We start from the raw sequence: 24206 nt of genomic DNA on the forward strand, positions 1-24206 counted from the left end.
TATTTCCTCAATAGGCTTGTTAATTATATGATGAACACAAGACTTTCTGCCAAAATTAGTACAGTTCTGCATATTTCACATGAGAGATTTCCATCTGTGCTGCTTAGTCTGTGCTCCTCTCTCTGATTTGAAGGGGGAGGCTCTTAATTTGAAAAACCTGAGGCCAATTAGATCAATATTTGATTAAAATCACAAAGTTCAAGATAGCCATTGTGGATCAAACCTGATCAAACCACACCCACAGAGTTCTGATGAAACAGATTTGCTGAGTTTGTAAGTGGTTAAGGCTGTTTTTTTCTGTTTATATTGTATTGGATATTAGGATGGTGTATTAAGGCCATTAGGTTAAGAAAATATATGGACCTGGCAGAGAGGGGTAATATTCCAAGATTAAAGTCATCCATTTATGAGAAACAAAAGTGAGATTATGAAGTCATAAATTTGCAAGATAAAACTCAGAAATTGTCTAAAATTAAAGTTACATTTTATTAACTTTGCAAAGTTTTGATTTAACTTGACTAGATCTTGATATCACATCATCCAAACCACGCATCAGGAACTACAACCCACAGGACAGATGCACGGATATGAACAGCAACTGAAGTGGGATTGGTTGCACAGCAGGACACAAGACAACAGATCGTCAAATTAATCAATCCTCAAGTATTTCCTCATTGCTAAATCCAAAAACAAAGCATAATTTCCATGGAGGCAGGAAGTAAGGGAGCTGAGGGGCTGCAGCACCCCCGAAAACCAGGCACTGTAAAGACCTTCAGCTGATACAACTGTGATCATGATCTTTGATTACCAGTATCTACACTGAAAACTGAAATCTCTGTTACCAGACAGATAGATCCACATTATCTAAGCTATTTTTTTCCCCACAAATTTATGACTTTATAATCTAAGAGAATATGAAGGGTTATTTTCATAAATTTGTGATTTTCTTCTTAGAAATTAACCACTTTACAACAAATTTACAGCTTAATCTAAAATACTAGACCTGTCCCTCAGCTCCACATTTTTTTTTTTAATCTGGTGGCCCTTAAAAGCTGTTATATATATTACAGTATATATAGTATATATCCTGTAGACAAAAGCAATAGTGCTGATATGATATAAAACTTTGTTTAACCATCAGTGAAGTGTAATTTACTTGTAAATTTATGACCCCCCTCCCCAGTTCCATTTTTTCAACCTAATGGCCTAAATACACTGTCTTAGTATATTATATTGTTTAGTATTATATGAATATAGAGTATTTGAAATAAAAATTTATGATTAGAAAACCAGTTTTCAGGGATCCTTAAAAAGGAATATTTAAACAAAAAAACATAAGATCTTCAGGTCAGTTAAGCTTCACTTAGCAGCATTCAGTTATCAGCCTGTACTTGAGAACACTTTGTTTCTGCAGTGTCTGTGTCCAGCATTTGTTGTGATGATTTTTGACACGATTAGTGTTGACAAATTAAGTGATTATGCAGCCCTTGTGATTGACACAGCGACAAATTTGGCCTCAAAGTGATTAAATGTCTTTGTCTTCGCTTTAAGTCACTTCATGTTGCTGTGGAAACCCAGGCAGCTCCTAACTGGCATTCACTGTACTTTGACCCACATGTCTTGTAGTGTCTGTAACTGTGTTCAAATTCTTTGAGAGTTTAAGTCTTTTTTCAGAATGTGTTGCGTCATTTTGTCTAAATTCAAAGGCGATACAGTCCATGTCCATCACTGTCCAGTAGAGACGTTCATAAAGTGGTGCAGTGACTCATCTCATCCAGAATCTAAAAAAGACAGAGGAGAGGATGTTTCATGCAAAAGGCTGTCAGCGATCAGAAGACTGCAGTCACTTATAAAGGAGTTGTCCTCCTCTGCTCCTCCCAAACTGTTCTGTATCTGTGAGTTTGTTCTGACATCATGCTGAGCTGGAGCGTCCACGCTGACAGCCTCTGCTCCGGGCTACAGCACAGATCCTGCTTCTTATGCAGACAGCTTTCTGAGCTCAGAGGAAGTACATGCTGCATGTTTTTCATGCTCTACTAGAAAACATCACTAGATATGATATCACAGCTTAGTTTGCAAATCTGTCTGTACGACTGGTGCAGTCAGTGGCGTGTTCTGTCTGCAACAGTCTCATATTCAGTCCATTAATGTGGAGTTGTGAAGGCTAATATCGATACCATAACCTGAATGTCAACCATGACCAGATGATTCAGGAGTAGAAAACGTGTTTTAAACTGCTACAAAAATTCTCTGCTGCCATTATATTAAAGCCTTACTTGCCAAAGATTACGACATTATTTAGGGGTGACCCTATAGCTTTGGGGTTAAGATGCCATTCTTTACTTTATACTATGTAATAAACACTTCAAATGCCCACTAAATACTTTTAAACAGTATATATATATAAAAAAAGATTTACTTGTGCCTGACAAACTGGGACATCTGGTCACCTTACAAATCAGTAAGGTTGCTCCATAACTGCTGGATGTGTAAACGTGTAAGAAACTGTTGTCTACCAAGTTTACCCTTTTTACATAAAGAGTCTCAACTTGTTATCAATTATTGAAGGTTTGATTTCAAAAGTTTAACTGCTGGACACAAGATGTCTTCTTTACTTTAAAGTCGAGTCTGGGTGCATGTTCACTGGAGGCTTCAAGTTTAAGAGAAACTCCTCCTGAATGATGAATGTGAAAAGAGCCTTCTCATATCAAACTAAACATCCAAACCACACAGTGAAGGTCAGACATCCAAGTGAAGTCACAATTAGCAGCAAACCTGACTCATCCAACATGAATGCAGTTCTCAGTACATCACATACATTTTCTCTGTGTGGGGTCGCATTCATTCACCCGCTTCACTTTTCATTTTCCTCACGGGGGTTTCCCACCGAGAACATGAAAATTTTGAGGAAATACAGCCTCACACACCGGCATACTCACTGTGATCACAGTAGCATGGCATCTCCATCAGCTGCTTAGTGCTTGTCAATAAGGCTGGAGAGTTCCAATCAATCTCAGAGACACTTTGTGGATTTTGTGATTAGTGCAAGACAAAGCGGCTCATCAGTCTTTTGTAATTGAAGGGAGTGATGGTGTTTTAGGTCAACTGTTCCTTCTTACTTTGCACATGATTAGCTAAATGTTACTGTGGGTTGTTAGGCTGTCATACAACAATTACAGATGATTTGCGGTGGTTTCTACCTTGTGTTAAAGAGAAGTAGCTTCTTGTTTTGTTTTGTTTTTCCTAAGAAAAAGTTAAGCTGCTGTAGAAACTGCAGAGCCTTTTCACATGTCCTGAGATATAAATGTCACCTGGTCTCATCTTGTGTTATTCAGGCATTTCATTTTCAGAAACACGCAGGAGAATCTAAACCCAGAGGACGAGGTGGATGAGTTCCTGGGCCGAGCCATCGATGCCCGCAGCATCGACCGCCTACGCTCCGAACACGTCAAGAAGTTCCTCCTCACCTTCAGAGAGCCTGACCTGGAGAAAAAGGTTAGCGCGTACACACATATACACATAGTGACACACACTGCCAATACAGAAGCAAATAATTGGCTGTGACAAGCAATCTTCCCTGTGCTAAAAGCTCTCCCCTGCTCACTCTTTTCTGTCCCTTGAGGAAGTCAGTCAAAGCAAAGTTTAACAGAGAAAGGGAGGAACTGGGTTTTAAAGGGGGAAGAGATCACTACTAAAGGAAAGAGGAAGTAAACTGCTTCAGACAGTGAAGGACAGGCTGAGAAGAAATGTAAGAGTTTGGATCAACGCAGAGGAGTTTGGGGAAGTTCTGTTTTCAAGTTTCAATCACTTTCTTCCTGTCATGGTAAATGTGTGAAGAAGTGAGGACCTAAAGCAGATCAAGAGCACTTTTGAACTGTTTGCAGAGCTGTTTTTAAGACTTAATTTATATGGCAAGTCCAGGTAGGGTTTCAAGACTATCATGTGTCAAAGTAGACTTATTACTTATTTACTTAGTAATGAAATAAGAAAAGCAACTTTGTTTTAAAGGTGGAGTAAGTGATTTAGGGGAAAGTTGGTTGATTGACAAATGAGACTCAACAATCTTTCTCCAGAATCATTAACTCCATCTTTAAGTTCTGTGAAAATATTTTTGACAGTCATGGCCAGAGGCTTAATGTTTTCAGGTTGTCCATACATATGTACTTACATACGCCTGGCTGTCCATCCGTCCCATTCTCATGAACACAATGTCTCATATAATATTATAACAATATTTCTTCAACTTGGTACAAATGACCACTTGGACTCAACGTTATCTGATTAGGTTTTGGTTTTCATAAGTCAAAGGTCACTCTGCCCTCACAAAACATGTTTTCGCCATAACTCAAGAGTTTATACATTATTTATGTATAAACTACACTATTTATACATTATTCTGACGATGGTTAAAAGATGGGGACCTGTAAACACAACAGAAATATGTATAGTCATATCTAAAATAACCATTAGCAAAAGGCTAATTAGCTTGCTAACGGTTGATGTAGATTAGGTAGCTAGTTAGCGAGCATTTTGCTAATATTATCCATCAGATGTAATGTAATGCTAACTAGCTAAGTATGTCATCTTTTAACCATTGGTTGTTTTTTCAATGTAAACGAGCCTAGCAGATAGACAGTACGAAACACGAAAGGGCAAAGTTGACCGAGTAGACAGAGTGAAAGGGGCGGGACTTAGAAAGTTTCAATATAGTTAGAACCTCAGTTTTCCTTAAAATATACTTAATACATTATAATACTACTACTACTCCTACTACTACTACTACTACTTATTATTATTATTATTATTATTTCCTACAAAGTCTTTACTATATGCAGTATGTTATGAGTGTGGACAGACATAGATGTAAACTCCAACTTCACTGGTTGGCAGAGAAATGTGACTATGAATTTTTTTTTTTAGATAATTAAAAGGGGTTTTAGCCAAAGACTTATGATAATTTTCTAAGCCAACTATCTGTTATTTAGTTTTTGTTACAGTGCAAATCTAAATGTGTAAATACAGGCGCTTTACTGGTCAGTAACAATATAATATATCAGTACTTGCGGCCAGTTACTAATAAATAGGCTAAAAAAATTTACAGTACAGAATTGCTAAATTTCTGACTAATTTTGCTACATTTATAACTGGTGTCACCATTATACAGTGTCCTCCAAAAAACCCTGTCCAGTTATTATTTTTTTTTGTTTGTTTTATTCATTTGTAAAATGTTGACCTAAGTACATCTTGGTTGGTTTGTTAATGAAATGTGTTATGCATTTATTTCACAAAACACATTTCAGCACATTGTTTTCCACATATTTTCTAGGATATCTCAAATATCAGTACAGTCCAAGTAAATTCTGAAATCTTCAGAAGCAAACTGTTTCAGGCCTAAAACCTGACATAAAATAACAGCATTTGAACATTTCCTTTTCAAAGTTGTATTAACTGTTTTTTTTTTTTACATAACTGAGACCAAGGCCTGTGCAGATTCATACTAATCAAATATTCAAACTCTTGTTCGAGTTTACCAGCTCAAAACCGAAGACTTAAAAGTTTTCACTTTCTAGTCTCAAGGCAAATCAAATATTGATTGGACAGGGTATGAAGGGCATTGCTAGAAAAAAAAATCCCAGATTCTGAGAATAAAGAGGTAGAAACTGAGAAAAAAGTTGTCATTTCAAATATGAGAAGAGAACTCAAGAATACAGTGCAGAAAATCAATTCCAACAGCTTTTGAGTCCAAGTTTAAAGTTCTTTTTTTTGTGATTTATGTCTGACTTGAATGCAAGTTACAAGTGTGCATTAATATGTTGCGTTTAAGTGCTAATACCAAAACATGAGGTTTGTCCCTGCACTGATGTGACAAAGTCTTTTTTATTTTGGCCAATTGATTTTTGCATTGGTTTTAGTTTGCTTTCAGATGGACAGGGAGGGAGAAAAAAAGTGTTGTCAAATGTTAAAATGCTGTTTTATCCTCAGTCCTCTTTGTGTTCCCTCCTGCAGTACTCCAAGCAGGTGGACACCAGGCTGGGTGCTTACGTCGCCTGCGCCTCCCTCGTCTTTCTCTTCATCTGCTTCATCCAGATCGTCATTGTGCCAGCGTGAGTCAACACTTTGATATACCACTGAGTAGACTCTGTGAAATATGCCCCCATCACCAACTCAAGATTTTCTAATTAAAAATGGGATGACAGTAATTTGGCTCTTCACAGATACTCTGTCATTACTGTCAGTTTGCCAACAGCAGGCCTAACAGAGACAGATGCTGAAATCATCCATGTGTCCCCTTTATGCTAACACTGCCATCCACAATCCTAAGTAATGTGTATTTTCTCAAATGTGATAAAATGAGAGCTTATAACAACTCCATAAATGAAACATGAGACAAGAATAATGAATATGCTGTTTTGTTCTCATTATTTGTTTTTGTAATCACACCACAGTTCTACCCAAATAGAAACATGAATATATTTATAAACCACACAAACTGTTTTTTCTATAGAGACAGTTAAAGGGTAGTTTTGGGATTTTTGAACCTAGATTCTATTTTCCCGTGTTTTTCTGTCTAAGCGACTAATGGGGATAACAATTTTTTGAAATTAGACCAGTATTGAATGATTTTAGAATAAGACTTAATATTGAATGACACTTGGCTAGACACAAAGTGGAACCGTCGGAACAAGTAAAATATAAAGACAAACAATTTATTTATTTCTCCATGATGTTGTCAGACATTTATAACAATCCGAGCCTGACAGTGGCGAAAACAAGCATGTTTAGTGACATACTTAGTTGGGGTGGCGTGCACGTGCCCCAGCTAATTACATATCTTGTTTCACTGCTGCTGGCTGCCGCGCTCTTCCTCAGTGCTGGACCACGGTCCCATTTCTCACTTTCACACAAAAACATGGGAAAATAGGGTCCAGGTTAAAAAATACCTAAGTTACCAGGCCAAAGTTACCTATTACAGTATACAATATCATTATGTATTCAAAACCTGTAGTAGGACTGTAAGAAAACACCAGAAAAGTCAACAAATACAAGGATAGGCACCGGTTAACTCACAGTTTAAGCTCACTGTTTTGACAAACTGTCCAGTCCTCTATTTATTTTAATTGTACAACATTAGTATTCTCACATCATGGTCATCTCACTTCATGATTTCCCCTTTGGTGCTCACTGCTGCCCGGTTCCGGGGCACTTATCTAATTTGCCTCTGTGAGTCAGATATAATCAGACAGGTTGTAAACAAGTTGACAGTTGAGGCAGATTATCTAAACCACCTTATTTGAAGGTAAAACTCAGAGTTCGTCCTCCCATAATGGTGCTAATAATTCCTCAGTGGAGAGGAAAATTGTGCGCACACAACCACAGTAAGTACAGTAGTGGAAAGTTGAAACAAGGAGTCAGTTTGTGAACTTTGTCTGAAAGTTTGTGTAATGACATTCACATTTGCTTTCTCCTTGAAGTAACTTTGGTTATAATTGATAAGGGATTTGTTTGCAACCTGTCTGTTCATCTCACCACTCGTACTTGTCTTTCTGGATACAATCACTATGCAGTATTATTATTATTATCTCCCCCAGATGTAAGCCTGTCTGTGACCAACAGGGCTGGAGCTACTGTGCATGTCTGCAGCGAATCGCATGTACGACTGGGCCTATCAGTCTTTGGTGTTTTGTGCACATTAATGACTGTAAGCTCAAAGACTTCTCATAGTTGCTGTGATTCAAGACATCACCAACTTTTAGGATAAAAACAAGGCTTACCTTGCTGCTGCTGCAGGCTCCATTGTGGCCTCTGTCAGGGCTCAAAGACAGACATCAGGAGATCCAGGAGAGATTAAACTTCATCTTAATCAGCAGCATCTGCAGATGAATTCTATGCCTGATATTTTAGAATCCACTGAACTTAGGCACGATGCAAACTGGATAAATCAGACTTATCAAAATTGACTGTAACTGTAAATGTGAGAAGTTGAATATGATAGTGGTTACTTATTAAATTCAGTTAATTCTCAATTGCGACAACTTCCACTGGAACATGAAGGATCCGACCTCTGAATAGGCCACATCAGTATATTTAGAATTTCAGGGTTTTTTTTGTTTTGTTTTACAAAAATGTAGATTTCTTAGATTTCTCCTTACAAGGTGCCACACCTTATGTTAGGTAAATATAAAGAAATAATGACATATTCTTTAATACGCCAGCTGTGGACAGTCTTTCCAAATGTTTAGTCTATCCCTTCAATCTTTGGAGCCTCACACGTCCTGCACATTGCTTTAGTCTTCAGAGTATCTGTTGCAGCCTCTTCCCTCGTCAGCCTTACAATCAGAATAATAAAAGTGGAAAAAAAAATTAAGAAGCAATTTTCATAACACAAAAAGCTGAACGCATGATTTTTAAAAGAGAATATCAAATCAAAATCGGTGTAATTGAAGTCAGACAGGAGCCAAGATTAAAAAAAACTCTTAAGATTTTGTCTCACGGCACACCCTCCTCTCTCCTTTTTTATCTCAGACTATTCTCCCTGCCCATCGCTCGGTATTGATCTTCTTTAGCCTGTCTCTTTATTAACCTTTCTCCTCGATCCTTTCATCATCCCACTCCCCTCTTGTCTTTTATTCCTATCTTTACCTCTCAGCCATCCTCAGAGTCCGTCCCTGTCTCTTCACCTCCTCCTCCTCCTCATCTGTCCACCGCTGTTTAATCTGTTTTCCTTAATCATTTTCAGTGTAATCAGGCCTTCTCTCCTGTGTTTACTTTGGTCTCCTCCTTTCATTAGGATTTTATGTAATGCACACAAACATTTACTTCCATATTATTTAAATTGACACAAAGCCAAAGAAATAAACAGTGTATGTATATAATAATGTCACCTGACTGTGTCATCTGCAGCTCCGATCTGATGATGGGTTTCTTCGTCACCTGCCTCATTATCCTGATGGCTGTCATGTTCGTCTCTACCGTGTACTGCTGTCTCGGGGTGAGTTGTCTCTGCTTGTGCAGTAAACTTGACGCCTTGTGCAGATCAGACATCAGTCTGTCTTGAGTGATGAGAGATAAGAGTGTTTTTTTTTTTTTAAACAAGGATGCAGTTTTATAGAATATTTATCTCAAATGTCATCAAGAACAGCGAAGGACTGCTTCTTATTTCTTTCAGACATTACAGAGACAGATCTGTTAAATCTTTTATCAGGCTGTAGTTTGATGCTGTACTTGCCTTTGATTCCAGATAAAGTCAGTGATCTAGAAATTTTAACATAATCTGCTCTTGACCTCATAGCAGGTTCTTTCAGATAAGAGTTTTTAAATAATTTTCTTAAACAAAGGGAAAGTGTCACTTTTCAACTCTACTATGAAAGTACACATTGCTACAGAGGTACTTTTGGATGTGGGATTTGTGTATCTCAGTCTGACATGGTTTTGTCAGTCTGTTGTATGTGTACCTTTTAACTAAGATGATCGGTCCACTGTGGGCATTGAGATGATTGATATTCAGCTTTTTCATGATCAAACCAGTTGCAGTGGACAGCCGCTGAGCCGACTCCACTTCTAAGTCAACACCTTGGTCAGGGGTACTGATGGAGAATACTACTGGAGAATAAAACTGGAAAATTGACCAAGCATATATATTGTTGATGGTGGGGGAAACCAGAGCACCCATGGGAAACCCACGCAAGCACGGGGACAACATGCAAACTTCACACAAAAATGCCATCTCCGACCCCTCAGCCTTCTGGCTGTGAGGTGAAAATGCTTAACACTGTGCAAATTAAACTTGACAAATTCGTAAATGTGTTTCCTATTTTGTTGCGACCATTTTGCCAGATTCAGGAGAGTTGCAGGTCGTGAGTGTAGCTTGAATTTGCACGTTGTGTCACTCTTAACAACTGTTAAGTCTCTGATTGCCCCATTCAATATTCATGTATTTCACATATCACAATCATGACATCAAGTAGTTCTAGGGGGCCAGTGTGGGGCAACTTGGTCCAAAAAGGGCTAATTTCACTACAAATGGGTAGGAAAGGTGTTAAAGTATGAACCTTTATTTTAATCTTATTTTTTAACAATATGAAAATAGTATGAAGCATGATAATCTAGTACACAGCGAATAAATGATTCCTTAGATTATGGTGTAAAACAAAAATGGAGAAAGTGGAAGTACAAATAAGATAAGATAGAAAGCATCAAAAGAAAAAATAGGGAAAAGCTATATGCACAACAAGAAGAATATAAACACAGGAAATATAAAAAAATTTGTGATGTGATTTAGACACCATTAAAATGAAGTCCTTTATTTATTACTGTATTATTATTTTCCCCCTGTTTAATGAGCTTTTTTCCTCCTTTATACTTTTTTCCTGTGTTTATGGTTAAGGAGAGAAGTCATGACGTTAATGATGATCATGATACAGTTTGCATCATAATTAATGTTCTTATGTGATTTTTGTTTCACGACTTCAGCTTTGTTATTTGGTGTGCTATTATTCATTGTAGGGTTACGAATGACTGTTGTCTAATCACTGTCGGCATTAAAAATCAATCACTCTGCTAGTTGATCATAACATAACAGTTATTATGTGGTATTTGTGTGTCCATCCACAAACTCAGTAATTTAACACACTTTTTCACTTCTTATCCTCATTTCTTTAACCCTCTGAAAATTCCACCCAGAATCCTTTCTTTTTATAGGAACAGCACTGAACAGCACTTTTTTGTGTGTGTTTGTTGTGTGCGCACGCTCGGATGTGTGCCTGAGCACACTTTAAGTCAGGAACAGGAAGGGTGATGATGCCAAAAGCAGAACTCATCTCACAAAGGAGGCTTTTCTCCTTCTATTTCCTGCTCTCGCCGCCTGCTGACAGGTCATAAGACACATGAAAGATTTGTGGAGCTGCTGTCGATGGTTTTCACTGATGAGTCATGGTTCTGTTTTGGAAGAAAAAAAATCTTCAACTTGTACATCTGCTGAACTTACAGAGTGGACTTTCTGCAACACTTTGTTTGAAGGGGTGTGCATAAGACCGACATAATACTATCATAACCACAACATGACACCTGTCATAAACATGTTTATTACACATACTTATTAAGTACTCTATACTGATTGGTCAAGTACAGCATTTTTTGACAGTAACCATATAATAAATGGAATAATGTGCAGCACACCCCTCCAGGGTGATTCAGGACCCCTCTTCAGTGCGTCATGGTCCGACACCCACCATTTTCACCCACCATGCTCACTGTACATTTATCTCTTACCTATGATTGCTGCCATTAAGTGTCATTCGCTAAGCTGACATTGTTTGAGATGTCTTTGTTATGACAACTTAACATTAACCACAACCTCCGAGCCTGTCAGTTGCCAGTTTGACAGGAAAATACAGAGTTGAGTTGGTTGTCATGATGGTATGGTGTCATGTCGGTCTTATGCACACCCATTCAGATAAAGTGTTACCAGTTTTTCTGTGTCAGTGACAAGGTGACAAGGTAACTCTCAAACTGACCTGCAGATGTGCAGCGTGCATTTAGGGATTTATTTACCTAGTGGTTGCAGATGAAATCCAAAAAAATAGTCAAATTAATCAAATTGAATTCAATAAATGTTCTGAATTATTTCTTTTCTTTCTTCACAGCTCTTCCCAGTCCCTCTGCAGAATTTTTCTAAAAGGATAGTCCAGTCCAGACTGAACAGCACTCTGGTGGGCGTCTTCACCATCATCATTGTCTTTCTTTCTGCTTTCATCAATATTGTAAGTTCTCACTTCCCCAAATAGTATTATTTTTCTCCTCATAACACTGTTAAAGCACTGAGCATTTTGTAGTCGTATTCAAAAACCACCCATGTTTCATAAAAATGAAACACATTGTGATCATTCTGAGATGCCCGATTGTCCTCTGCTGTGTCCTTACTGACCTTTGACCTTGTTCAGTTCACCTGCAGCAGCCACGACCTGCGGAGCTGCATTAAGGAGGAGCTTAACATCAGTCTGGACAGTGTGAACGCCTGCCACGCCCGCCTCCTCAACTACAGCCTGGACACAGAACATGAGTCCTGTGGGGACGACGCCCTCATCTGCAACTTCCCAGAGGTATCATCTGCATAATGTGATTTCTTACTCAAAATACCTTGAGGGCGTGTTTTAAAGCAAAAGAACATAGTTCATTCCATGGTTTATTTCAAAGAGAAGGAAATGTAAAGGTAGTAGAAACTGAGGCTTCAACTCAGAGGAGCAAAAAATTTGTCTGAAGCAGTAAAGCTAATTATTTTTAAGCGTTTTTCAGGGAATTTCACCTTTTATGACCAACTATGTTGAGTCGCTTTTTATTTTACACTTTGTATCACATTAGACACAAACTAGCAGTAATATGCTCTTTTTAGACCCTCATTAGACTTTATTAGAGGGTAATTTACAATAGAACTGTTCTGAAAACTGAAGTGTGTTGTTTCCCAATGTTAGACCCTTATTAGACTTTCTTAGAGGGTAACAACAGAGCTGCACTGTAAACTAAAGTGAAAACACATACATGCTACTTTTTTAAAACAATGTTAACCAGGCCAAAATTATAGAGGTAGAGGAATATTTTGTCCACAGGTGACTGCACAGACTTCTGGTAATATTGCACACAGATAATGTGATTTGATCAAAGAAGCAAGGCATCGGTCTTGGCTCCTCTGCCAACTGTAAAAAGAATTTGCAGAAAGAATTTGCTACATATTCTGCCAGTCAAGGAGTCTAATTCATGGGTAAAATGTTTTTTTTCAGTCTGAACGCCAGGCAAGAAACAGCAGTGTGGCTGTAAAGTACTGTTGGTTTTAGAACAATAAGAATAAAAGATGCTCTCTATCTCCTGTAGTGAAACACTTGTAATTGTATAAGATTTTGATGTTGTTCCGCTGACAAGTGACTTCATTTTGAACAGTAGCAGAACAAATGGATGCTAAGTGAGGGTAATTGCAGGTGTAAGTGTTAACATTTGGTTTGTACAGTAATGTGTAAATTAACAGTTAAGTGGTCAAAATTGTGGGTTTATTGGGTGTTTTATAATACCTCTGGATGTCACTCAGTCAGTTAGAGACATGTTACAGAATATAGAGTTTGACTGCTAAACATAAAAACAAATGTACCTTTCATAACGTCCTCTCCCTCAGTACTTCTCGTCCTGCGTGCTGCTGAGTCTGCTGGCCAGCTCCGTCTTCCTGCAGATCAGCAGCATCGGTAAACTCTTCCTCATGCTCTTCATCGAGCTGCTCTACCTCCTCATCCTGGAGGTGCCCAAAGTGAGCCTCTTCGACAATCAGGACCTGCTGGTGATGGCCAACGTCATCAACATTGCGTGAGTATCTTCATTTCTGCCATATGTCTGTGTGTTTTTACGTCTGTAATGTTTATATCTTTGACAGTGTGCAGATGTTCTAACTGCTGATTGGCTCTTCTCTGTTCCTTCCCTCACAGCGAGCAAATTAATGGAACAAGGTGAGACTGATGGCAACTTCTATTACCACAGAGACCCAAAGCATCGCCTCTGTCATCTGATTAAGCTAACAGCATCATTATCACTGTGCCAGCACAAATGTGACTATAATGACCTACTGGCAACAGATGCTAACGCTAATGAGCCAAGATTTAGAGGGCAGCTTGTTTTTGTGCCACAGTGTTCCTGCAAAGTACATCCTTACACTCGCAGAGTAGAATTTAATGTTATACCTGAGTGTTTGATGATTTGGTAGTTCAGTACTTGGAACAAAACATCTGAAAGCCTAACGTGTGTGTGTTTTGACCTCCAGCTGCGCGATGGACTCCAAGGTTCCTCTGAAGATCATGACCCCAGTGGTCATCACCGTCTTTGTTCTCGCCCTCTACCTTCACGCCCAGCAGGTGGAGTCCACAGCCAGGCTCGACTTCCTCTGGAAGCTGCAGGTCAGTTGGTGTGTGGGCTTGGTAGCTATATTTTGGGGGTCCAAAGGTCAGGAGCCCGGGTCTGACCAGCCATTGTGGGACTAAAAGGCTGGACCCCACAAGTTTGAAGGGTTACTTGAGGGTTAAGACTTGGTTTTAGGATTAGGGTTAGACTTAGGTTAGAGTTGGGGTAAGTCTTAGGCACTTAGTCGTGATAAGAAGGACTAGAGTAAGGGACTAAGGAATGCAAATGGTGGGTACCCACAAATATAGTAGTAACACAAATCTCTGTGTAAGTGTATTTCTATATTTTGGGGGCAAATAGCAGTTCTCCATGAAAATGTTAGGGTTATGACTTGGTTAGGAGTAAAGTTAAAGTAGGTCTCCAGGGAAGGAATATTAGTTACTGTAAAGAAATGTCCCCATAAAGGAGCTATATGGAATTTTCAGAACACTCTGGTTAAGTGAACTGCAGTCTGCATCCTGTTGCTTGCACGCATCCTCACACTCGGGAGGCATGAGTGAGTAGGTTTGGGCAGTATCCATTTTTTCATATCTTCATACCCTCCTATATTTTACTGGAGTATACAGTAGGAGGTATTTGTGTAAAACTGTAGATTGTACTTCAGGGGCAGAGACATTTTGTCTCCTTTTTAACTAGAGACTAACTCCTGGTGGCATAAGCTGCACACTATAATACAGCATCTCCCCATCAGTATAATAGAAAGAGGGGTGTCTGTGTTTATCATGATAATGAAAATCATATTGTCTGGATTTCTTAATACTCTGGTCTACTGTATATCTTTATACTGCCCAAGGCTATGAGTGAAGATCTTGCACATCAGCTAAAACAGCACCATGACATAGACAAGACTGATTGACTGGCAATATGTTGATAGATGAGATAAGTAGCATTAGACTTGTGTTGTCGTAGGTGCTGGTCATTTGTTGACATCAGCAGATTTCATGTCTAAGCTAATGTTATATTGTGTTGCACAGTGTTGCCATGGTAGGGGAGCTGAAGAGAGGCAAGGCAATTGGGAGCAGTCAGGATTTTTCTGAAAAAAAAACTTCCTGAGTCCTTCATGTAAAGATCAGTCCACAGGCCGTGCAACTGAGAAATTAGTCAAAGTCTCATGTTTGTTTTGTTTGGGTAGGAGTGCTTCATGGACATGCATACACAGAAATCACAAAAAAAACCTCCAGGGCATTCTTTTAAAACAATTAAAATGTCATGGCACGTGTTTTAGCATTACATGTCTGACTGCCTGACAAGGGCTTGATGCCAAAATGATTCACTTTGTATGTTTTAAGGTCTAGCATGACCATGCCATGACAATTAAGCATTTTAGGTGTTTTAAAAGAGAGTGCCTCGGAGTTATTTGTGATTACGATCAATACCTGTAAATTGCTTCACATAGTAACATTAATTGATTGAAATGTGTGTGTGTGTGTGTGTGTGTGTGTGTGTGTGTAGTGCTGGCTTACAGATCCGAGACTCCTTTAGGGAACTCTGAAAGATGTTGCAATCAAGAAAGCCAGTGTTTTTTGGATATTGCACAATACATTTTTCTGGCAAAGATCTGTCTGTCTAAAAGACTGAAACAAGAAACAACAAGAAAAGGATGCAGGCCTCACCAGAACCAACGAGCGTGACTGATTTTCTGCCGCTGGCCCCCTCTGCAGTGTGGCTGAGCTCGGTCAGGTCCACTCCAGTCCTCCTTCCCTTCCTTGTCACTGGTTTCAGTTCATTCAGTTCATGTTCTCAATCAAAAGCTGCAGTTTGCATTGATTGGCAGTACGCCATTCTCATGTGTCTATATTACCCTTTACCCTTTTGCCCTCTCTCGCTTCTCTAGCATCTGCTCTCAGGCTGGCTCATATTATGTGAGACCAGCTCTCTTGAGACGGACAGCCAATTAAAAAAGACAAGAGACAACCTGTGACTGTGAACATATTTATTTAAAGGACTAACACACCAAAAATCAATCTTTTGAGTAACACATACTCAGCCACTGTTGTAGTGGATTGTGCTGCAGGAGTGGTCTGAGAGGTGTTCGTTGTTGTGACTCTTAGTCTCCATTGGAATACATTGTCATGAATCCAAGCTAAAAACTTTTTGTTTGATACTCAGATGATTTTAAGTGAAGTGTTTATTCAACAATCAGAAGAGTGTCTTAAGCGATGCTCCAGGGATCTGACATCTCATGGAGTTACTGAAGCAGGTTGTGTTGCCTGTGGTTGGTAATCCAGTCAAGGGGATAAACAAGTTATTTATCTAAATAAACTCTGAGCTGCTGGAGGGGTCTTTATGTTACAGCTCACTGCTGTCACTGATGGCTGTTTTGAGGAGGGTAAAAGTTTAAGTCCAAAGTTTGTTTTTGATACTTAGCAGTTGTGGTGAAGTAAATGTGAAAAACTGGCCTGAGGTGTCATTCAGCATAAAGTAGATATAACGGTGTCAGCAGTAGTAGCTGTGGACCCACATTGACAGTACATACCATTATCATATCCTCTGGGAATTAGGGTTGGGCAGTAGGTTAAAATATAACCCCCTCCAGTGGTTTCAGCTGGGTCATGTATGCAAGCGGCTAGTTTGCTATGGTTAGCATGCTTCATATGTTCACTTTATCCAATAAATAAGCAAAATAAACTCACAGAATATCAAGAAAGGAAATATTCTTACATTAATTTTCCTTATTAGATGGGAAAAATGCAACATACACTTTCTGATTCCAAGTTTCTCTCTTGTACAGAACCAAGATGTTTAATTACCTTTTTAACTCATCGTAGAATACACTTCATTCAAACTCAACACAAAAACAAAATAAAACTCACCATTCTCATCACATCTTTTTGGTTAGTCTTTCCACTATTCACCAACTAGGGTTTGGTTGAAATAATTCCTTAATTAACTGCATTAGATGTGAAAATATTCTGGCTCTACAGGCTGTTTTTCTCTCACTCGTTCCTGCCGCTCTGTGGCTCAGTGGATGTATACTGAGATTCTCTCCCTGAGGAGCAGTTCTCGCTCTTCTAGGAGGCTGACAATTAAATGAACAAAATGAAATGACAAAAATTGATTTGCTGATGGAGCTACATGAAAAGTCAGGGGATCAGTAATGTCAGAGGGATTCATCCTCTGAGGACCATAAATACAAAATTTAATGGCAATTCATCCAGTAGTTGTTGAGATATTTCACTCTGGATAGTCAACAGTATTGTTTTTCCCTTTATGATTCTTTCCTTTTTAATAAACATCTCTTTATTGAATTTTCAAAATATCCTGGTAAACATAATACAAGAACATCATATAGAATATAAAATATAAAACCACCCTCCAATCCTCTAGTCTCTTACTCATCTTACCAAACCATCCCTGCAATAATAATAGAAATTGCACAAAGGTATATAACAAAGAAGAAGGATCCCATCTGCCCTCCCAACACACACACACACATGCACACACACACACACACTAGCAGAGGAACAGAACTGAATCACACACACATACAGCTACACAAATTGATCCACACATTCTTGCTTTCCAACTGGAAGTTGTCAGAGGTCCAAAACTTTGTGCCAATAAAAGTACGGTAAAGGCCAACCCAGAACGGAACCAGATCTGTCTATTATTAGAAAGCCGGGACACAGACCCATGCAGAACCGTGTAATGCTGGACCCAAACATTGCCAGTATTGATTTCACAGCTGATTGCTACTAAATAAAGTTAACCTAATGTAACATCAGCAGCCCGAACCTGGCATTGAAGCATGAAATCCATGCCAATAAAGTTTGCAAAATACAACCAAGTTTTCTTTAATCCTCTGCTGCTGATTGAAACAGCAAGGCTAATCCACTCATTATTTTAGACTAAAAGCCCACTCACTGTCAGGGTGAAGGATGATAAACACGACTCGTTTAGGATCAGCTTTGCAGTTTTGCTGCATCTAGCATATTAAAAGATAACTTTGACTGTTTGCCCTTTGACCCATAATAACGATTGCTTGTTCTTGTTCATATCGTGTCCTTCAAGCACGATATGAATGAAGTCTACGTTTTGCTCGGCCTTCTTCCCTGTGAGGGTAAATTTAATCATTTTTGATTTTAGATTGTACATGACATCCTTCCACCATCTGGCATGAAAGGTGGTTTACGATCTTTACATCTAAACGGAAGAATTGGTTTCACTCAGGGATTTAAAAACTGAAAGTGGTCAGCACTGATTTACATTTATCACAGGTGGACAGTGGATACAAGACACAATCATTAACTGTTGGATGTTTTGTTTTAAAGTGGAGGTCATAAAGTCCTGTTCCCATTGTGTGCTAAATAAATCTCAGTGAAATTACCTTTAGTCCAGCCTGTGTAATTTCTCTATTTAATCCCCACAGGCCACAGAAGAGAAGGAGGAGATGGAGGAGCTGCAAGCCTACAACCGCCGTCTGCTCCACAACATCCTGCCTAAAGACGTGGCCGCCCACTTCCTGCAGCGAGAGCGGCGTAACGACGAGCTCTACTACCAGTCGTGCGAGTGTGTGGCAGTCATGTTCGCTTCCATCAGCAACTTCTCGGAGTTCTACGTGGAGCTGGAGGGCAACAATGAGGGAGTAGAGTGTCTGCGGCTGCTCAACGAGATCATAGCTGACTTTGATGAGGTGAGATGTGAACAGATCCAGCTGGAAGTTCTGTCTGCATGTGAGGAGCAAGTTTTAGCTGATTTTACTTACTTAATGCTTGTAGCACAGCACTTTAGCACTTGAAAGGTCATGAGTTTGAGGCCTGGTTCAGATAAGTTTTCCTGCACCGTTTAAAACATGTATGCTATGTCTGTATTAGAGAGGATGGATTAAATACTGAATCTGACTGTATAGTTGCACTTTTTATGATTGTATATGTCACAATAAAGTTGATATTTTACCTTTACTTTAAAATGCGAGACTAGTTATACAGATTTAAAGTTTATAGTGCTCGATGAAGGTATATCTAATGCTAAAAGTTTAATCAAACATCCAGTAGACATGCAGCAACATCAGCATTGATTTGAAATTGTGTCTTACCACCTGGTAAGGTGCCAGGGGGCTGGACAGATTTTAAATGTGTAAAACAATGCACCTTTTATTTTTTCTTTGTTAATTTTCACAGTTGTAAAAGAAACATTGTGTACAAAAGTATTGGAAAAACAAAGCACCTTTGTAATCCAAGATTAGAGGTTAACTTGATGTTTAAATAGACAGAATGTTGCATTGAACATCTTTTTTTAAATTCAGGTTGACGCTTAAATTCTATCTGCTTAAACAGCCTGAGTAAAAACTTTTAAAGTGTCTCTGTTCTTAACAACAGACAGAGAGTTAATGGGCTAATTTGCCTCTTAATAAAATAATGATCTTCTAATAAATAATGTAAATATCCATAAACCTAAAATGTTAACAGGCTAGTTAAATAAAATCACGATGATATACAATACTATACTTGTCTTTACATAAATTTAAGGACTTGTGCCCACAGACTGTCAGGTGAATAGGCCTGTTCTAGATGATGCATTATGTTCACCAGCTCATCTCCGATCATTCTGCAGTGTGGTCAACATTAGACAAAATATTTAAGACAATGGAAGGGAACCAAGACTCCAGAACTGAAAAAACAAAAAAGTTAACATCATGGTGGAAATAGCATGTTATGAATGTATGCTTTGGAGAATAAGTGGCAACTGGGGGGAAGAGGTGTCTGTGTGTGACTGGTTCTGGGCTTACGTTAAAATTGAAGATGGGTCTAAATATACATGAAGTTGCTCTGTGATTATGTGATCCTGTAGTATGATGAATGAAAATATATGTGTGATGCTTTTTGTTGTTTTTTTCACTCTGGATTTATGTACTGGAGTCTGCCTTCATAACATAAAATATAAAAAATGTCCTTAAACATTAACATCAAAAATATTCATCAAATTTCAGAACTAAAATTCTTTGCTATTATAGAGGACATAAAAAATCCTTAGATTTGGATTCAGATTCAGAACCATTAGCCAAAATTATCATGTAAATGCATAACTAAACTTTGAGCGACATGCCGTAAAGGCAGGTGTGTCATGAGTAAAACTAAAGTGGACATAAAAAGGTGCTATTGAGACATCCCTATTATATACTTCAACCCTGTCTCTCCTGCCACCACTAGATCATCAGTGAGGAACAGTTCCGTCAGCTGGAGAAGATCAAGACCATCGGCTCCACCTACATGGCGGCCTCCGGCCTCAACGACTCCACCTACGACAAGGCCGGGCGCTCGCACATCCGCGCCCTGGCTGACTACGCCATGAGACTGATGGACCAAATGAAGTACATCAATGAGCACTCCTTTAACAATTTCAAGATGAAAATAGGTGAGCTGCAGAAAAGGATGAAGGGTGTTCCTGTTGCTTGGGGATTTTGCTGATTGAGTAGTAATTAAGTCTTATGCATCTTATATTTGTGTCCTTTCTTAGGTCTCAACATTGGCCCTGTGGTTGCCGGGGTGATCGGGGCCAGGAAGCCTCAGTATGACATCTGGGGGAACACAGTGAACGTGGCGAGTCGTATGGACAGCACTGGTGTACCGGAGAGGATCCAGGTAGAGGCACTGCCAAAGTATTGTCGTGTCGTTTCACTAAATGAAAAGCAAAGTAAAATAAAATATTTCTCAAAATAAGTACTTCTACACAGTTAATGTTTAGATAATGATTTGTCAACAATTGTTGTGACACAGCAAAATTGTAAATTGTAATGTCATAACCATCAGATACACAAGTTTTTTTTTATGCATCCTATCACTTGAATTCACACTGATAGTTTTGTGCCACATCAGCACTGTCACTGAAAATCAGCCTTTAATAGTAACAAAAAAATGTGTTCTCTCTCAATATGAAACAAATCAAAAAAACATTAAAAACAATTGTCCTGCTGTCACACTATTCACTTGATATAGAAAGAAATTATGAATAAAAAGAGTCATTAAAGCAATACTTGTGGAGCTCAGGACTGCTGTCAGTTTTGTTTTGCCATCTTGGAGTTAGCTCCAAGCTAATTTTTTTCTAAAATTAGAGATTCATCTAATGTGCCTGAGCTCTGGAAAACTGCCTTTCAGACACGGCTGATGGCTGGATTTAGAAAAAGTCTCTTCAAGTTAATGAAAAATGTTAATTAAAAATGGCCATATTGGTTTCGCTCTATCAGATGTGAAATCATTAAAACTTAATAACTCAAAGCTACTTTGAACACAGATGGAACCCTTTAATTTCATCTCCGCCGTCTCTACTGCACCTTCTGAAAAACCATTACACAAGAGCAAATATGAACCACTGCTTCCTAATGAGCATGAAAGTGACAAAGCAACAGCACAATTACTCTTGGACTTTCATAATATTCAGTATTCAAATACAGACAAGCCGAGGAAACTTGACAAAAGAGTTGGTTTTATACAACTCTATAAATCTGATTTATGTTTGTAAACCATGCAGAATGATAGATGAAGCATAAATAAAAATATAGCATTAAATTGTGTTTGACTTGCACTTCATTTTCAACTTGTGTTTAATTGAAGACAGTACAAAGACAAGATATTTAATGCTCAAACTCATAAACTATTGTTTTTCGTTTTGATGCCTGCAAAACTTTTCAAAAAAAGTTTGGACAAGAGCAACAAAAGACTGTGGAAGTTGTGGAATACTTAAAAAACACCTGTTCAGAACATCCCACAGGTAAACAGGTTAATTGTTAACAGGTAACAGTGTCATGATTGGGTATTAAAGGGTCATCCTCGAAGGGCTCAGTCCTTCACAAGCTGTTATAACAGCAAAGCTTCATAGTAAGGGTTCAGGTACTAGACTGGCCTTCCTGCAAGTGTAACATACAACATTGAGAATGAGTACATATTTACCAAACACAATTAAGTTAATCAGTTTGAATATTAAATATCTTGTCTTTGTATTGTATTCAATTGAATATAGGCCCAAATGTTTTTGCAAATCATAGCATTCTGTTTTTATTTATGTTTTAAACAACATCTCAGCTTTTTTGGAACTGGGGTTGGTGACTAAACTCTCAAGCCACATTTCAAAGAGCTGGATAAACTGAGTTTACTTTGGTCTGTCCCCCACTGCACGCCTGGGTGCTAAACAAAGACAAACTAATAAGATAAACCTGTCCACTTACTGTTCCTTCCTGCCTCTGTCCTCAGGTGACGGCAGACCTGCAGCAGGTACTGAGCTCCTATAACTACACACTGGAGTACAGAGGTTTGGTCACAGTCAAGGGCAAAGGAGAGATGATGACCTATTTCCTCACCAGTGGACCATCTAACAGTTAACCCCAACTAAATGATGAACAGACATGCTGGGGTTGGCGCCTTAACTCTGCCTCTGACATAACAAGCAGGCTCATGGACCTCTTACAGCGGACTGAGACTGACTGGATTGTCCCCTCTCACTGCGCTGATCCTTTCTTAAACCTGCTGAGGCCACAATGGGAAAAGGATGAGGAGATTCATCCTGAAGCTCAGCCTGCAGAGGAGACTATGAGTGATAGAAGCCTAACTTGCCTGAATTTGCCATTGAGACCAAAGATGTCCAATCGGTGCAAAAAGACAGATGTTGCCAGCTGTGTGAGTCTAGGTCCTGCAGGAAAAACGCTCTTGAAGAAACTTTATTGGCTTCAATCTGCAAGATTTTCTGTGGGTTTCAGACAAACCCACAGGAGGACATGAACTATGTCACTTCCTCTCTTTCTCTCTGCCTTCTCCTGCTGAACTATATAGGTACATATAAAACAGACAGTTTTATGTGTATGTATATGATTTATGTACTGTATGTAAAACACATTTTGTCCATTTTGTCGTGATAAGAGGTACAAATATCTCAAGCGTGGACCCTCAGCCAGCACCGCAGCACTATCCGTCCTTGTATCGGTATCTGATCACGTCAGTAATTAAGAGATGGATGGAGGAGCCGCAGTAAGTTGTCTTATCGGGGAAGAGTGCGTCTTACGTGTAAGAAGGTCTGTCAGAGACAGGTAGGACTGATTTTTGTATGAACAGAGAGAAAACACTCCACAGTAATTACAGACAGCTTCTCGTCAGACATAAAAATTCACAAACTCACACTACAGTATCGTCAGCAAATACATATATGAAACACGATGTCAATGAAGAGCTTTTTCTAATCTTCGACATTTTGTATTTTGACTTCAAAACACCAAACTCTATATATACCCTATAAATATTTTAAGATTCTATATTTTGTACATTAATATATTAGAGAGCTATCTATAAACACCGATGTGTATTCAGATGTACATACCGCATCACTCTCATGTTGGGATTTCAGAAGTCCTCACTGGTGTTGCCTGGTCTTAATATAGCACCACTTTAAGCCTCAGCAGAGCGACGCCCCTGAATGCCTGTCCTTCTTGCTCTTTTCACTGAACTGAGCATTTACGATCTGCAGGACGTCAACTGCTTGCTGATTAGATGGTGTTTCTGACAATTTTCCCTTCACTAGTGTGTTTGAAACTCACGTTGAGAAGAAAGTGTTTCAGCTGAAGTGGGTGCGCTCTCTGAATGACAAACTAGAAAACAGGAATGGATTTGTCCTTTTTGCACACCAGTGCTTTCAGCCGTCCACACCTTCCTGCATCGCTCCACACCCCTGTCTTGCTTGCTCAATCAGATGGTACGACCCAATGAATGTTCAATGATCTCCGATGAGGCCTTTAATATGAACTCTATACTGACGATGGCGATGATGCTCATCCTGTGGACGGGGACAGACGATCCCATGTGGAAATGTGCCCTTTTATCTGCAGTTTTGTTTTTTTTTTTCTTATCAGAGCAGTTTTCTTCAGTATTACCGAATTACTCAGCATGTCATCAGACAAACGGTGTTAAACCTGGCGGTTTCACAGATTTGAGTGATCTTTTTTTTTGTGATGTTATTACCAAACGTTACAGCTGGTTCTGTTTGTCTTGGCTGAGTCACAGAATACAGTAATCAGTAAATATCTGGACGGTGTCAAGTTTTTACCTGAGAATATTGAGGAATTTAGCACATTCAAGATGGGAGCTTAAAGGATAAGGCTTATTTTATTCAATATTTTCTTATCAACATATCTTATGAAAAGACCAGCATCAACAAAGTGTTTGTCTATCTCTACACACACTGTACCTTCACCCCCCCCTTACAACACTGTAAACACTATACTTTTTAGCCAACAGGACAAGTAGAGCATTTATTAAGACTGTGTATTTGATACACATTTGTTGTCCCAGGAC

General features: G+C 38.9%; 1 protein-coding gene across 1 annotated transcript in view; it reads left to right on the forward strand.

Moving 5' to 3' along the window:
* The window catches only part of adcy5 (adenylate cyclase 5), a 116842-nt gene extending 93002 nt beyond the window's left edge, over window positions 1-23840 (forward strand). Inside the window, exons 10-21 of the mRNA XM_084724796.1 lie at window positions 3336-3495; window positions 6007-6104; window positions 8902-8989; window positions 11643-11759; window positions 11940-12098; window positions 13160-13344; window positions 13464-13484; window positions 13796-13928; window positions 18302-18565; window positions 20082-20286; window positions 20389-20513; window positions 22119-23840. Coding sequence (XP_084580922.1) covers window positions 3336-3495; window positions 6007-6104; window positions 8902-8989; window positions 11643-11759; window positions 11940-12098; window positions 13160-13344; window positions 13464-13484; window positions 13796-13928; window positions 18302-18565; window positions 20082-20286; window positions 20389-20513; window positions 22119-22247 — 1684 coding nt within the window. The 3' untranslated portion in view covers window positions 22248-23840. The remainder of the gene's footprint in view (window positions 1-3335; window positions 3496-6006; window positions 6105-8901; window positions 8990-11642; window positions 11760-11939; window positions 12099-13159; window positions 13345-13463; window positions 13485-13795; window positions 13929-18301; window positions 18566-20081; window positions 20287-20388; window positions 20514-22118) is intronic.
* The last annotated feature ends 366 nt before the right edge of the window (window positions 23841-24206 follow it).

The sequence above is a fragment of the Lutjanus erythropterus genome, chromosome 8, assembly GCF_056507025.1.
Source record: "Lutjanus erythropterus isolate fLutEry1 chromosome 8, fLutEry1.hap2, whole genome shotgun sequence".
NCBI classification, from domain to species: Eukaryota; Metazoa; Chordata; class Actinopteri; order Lutjaniformes; family Lutjanidae; genus Lutjanus; species Lutjanus erythropterus.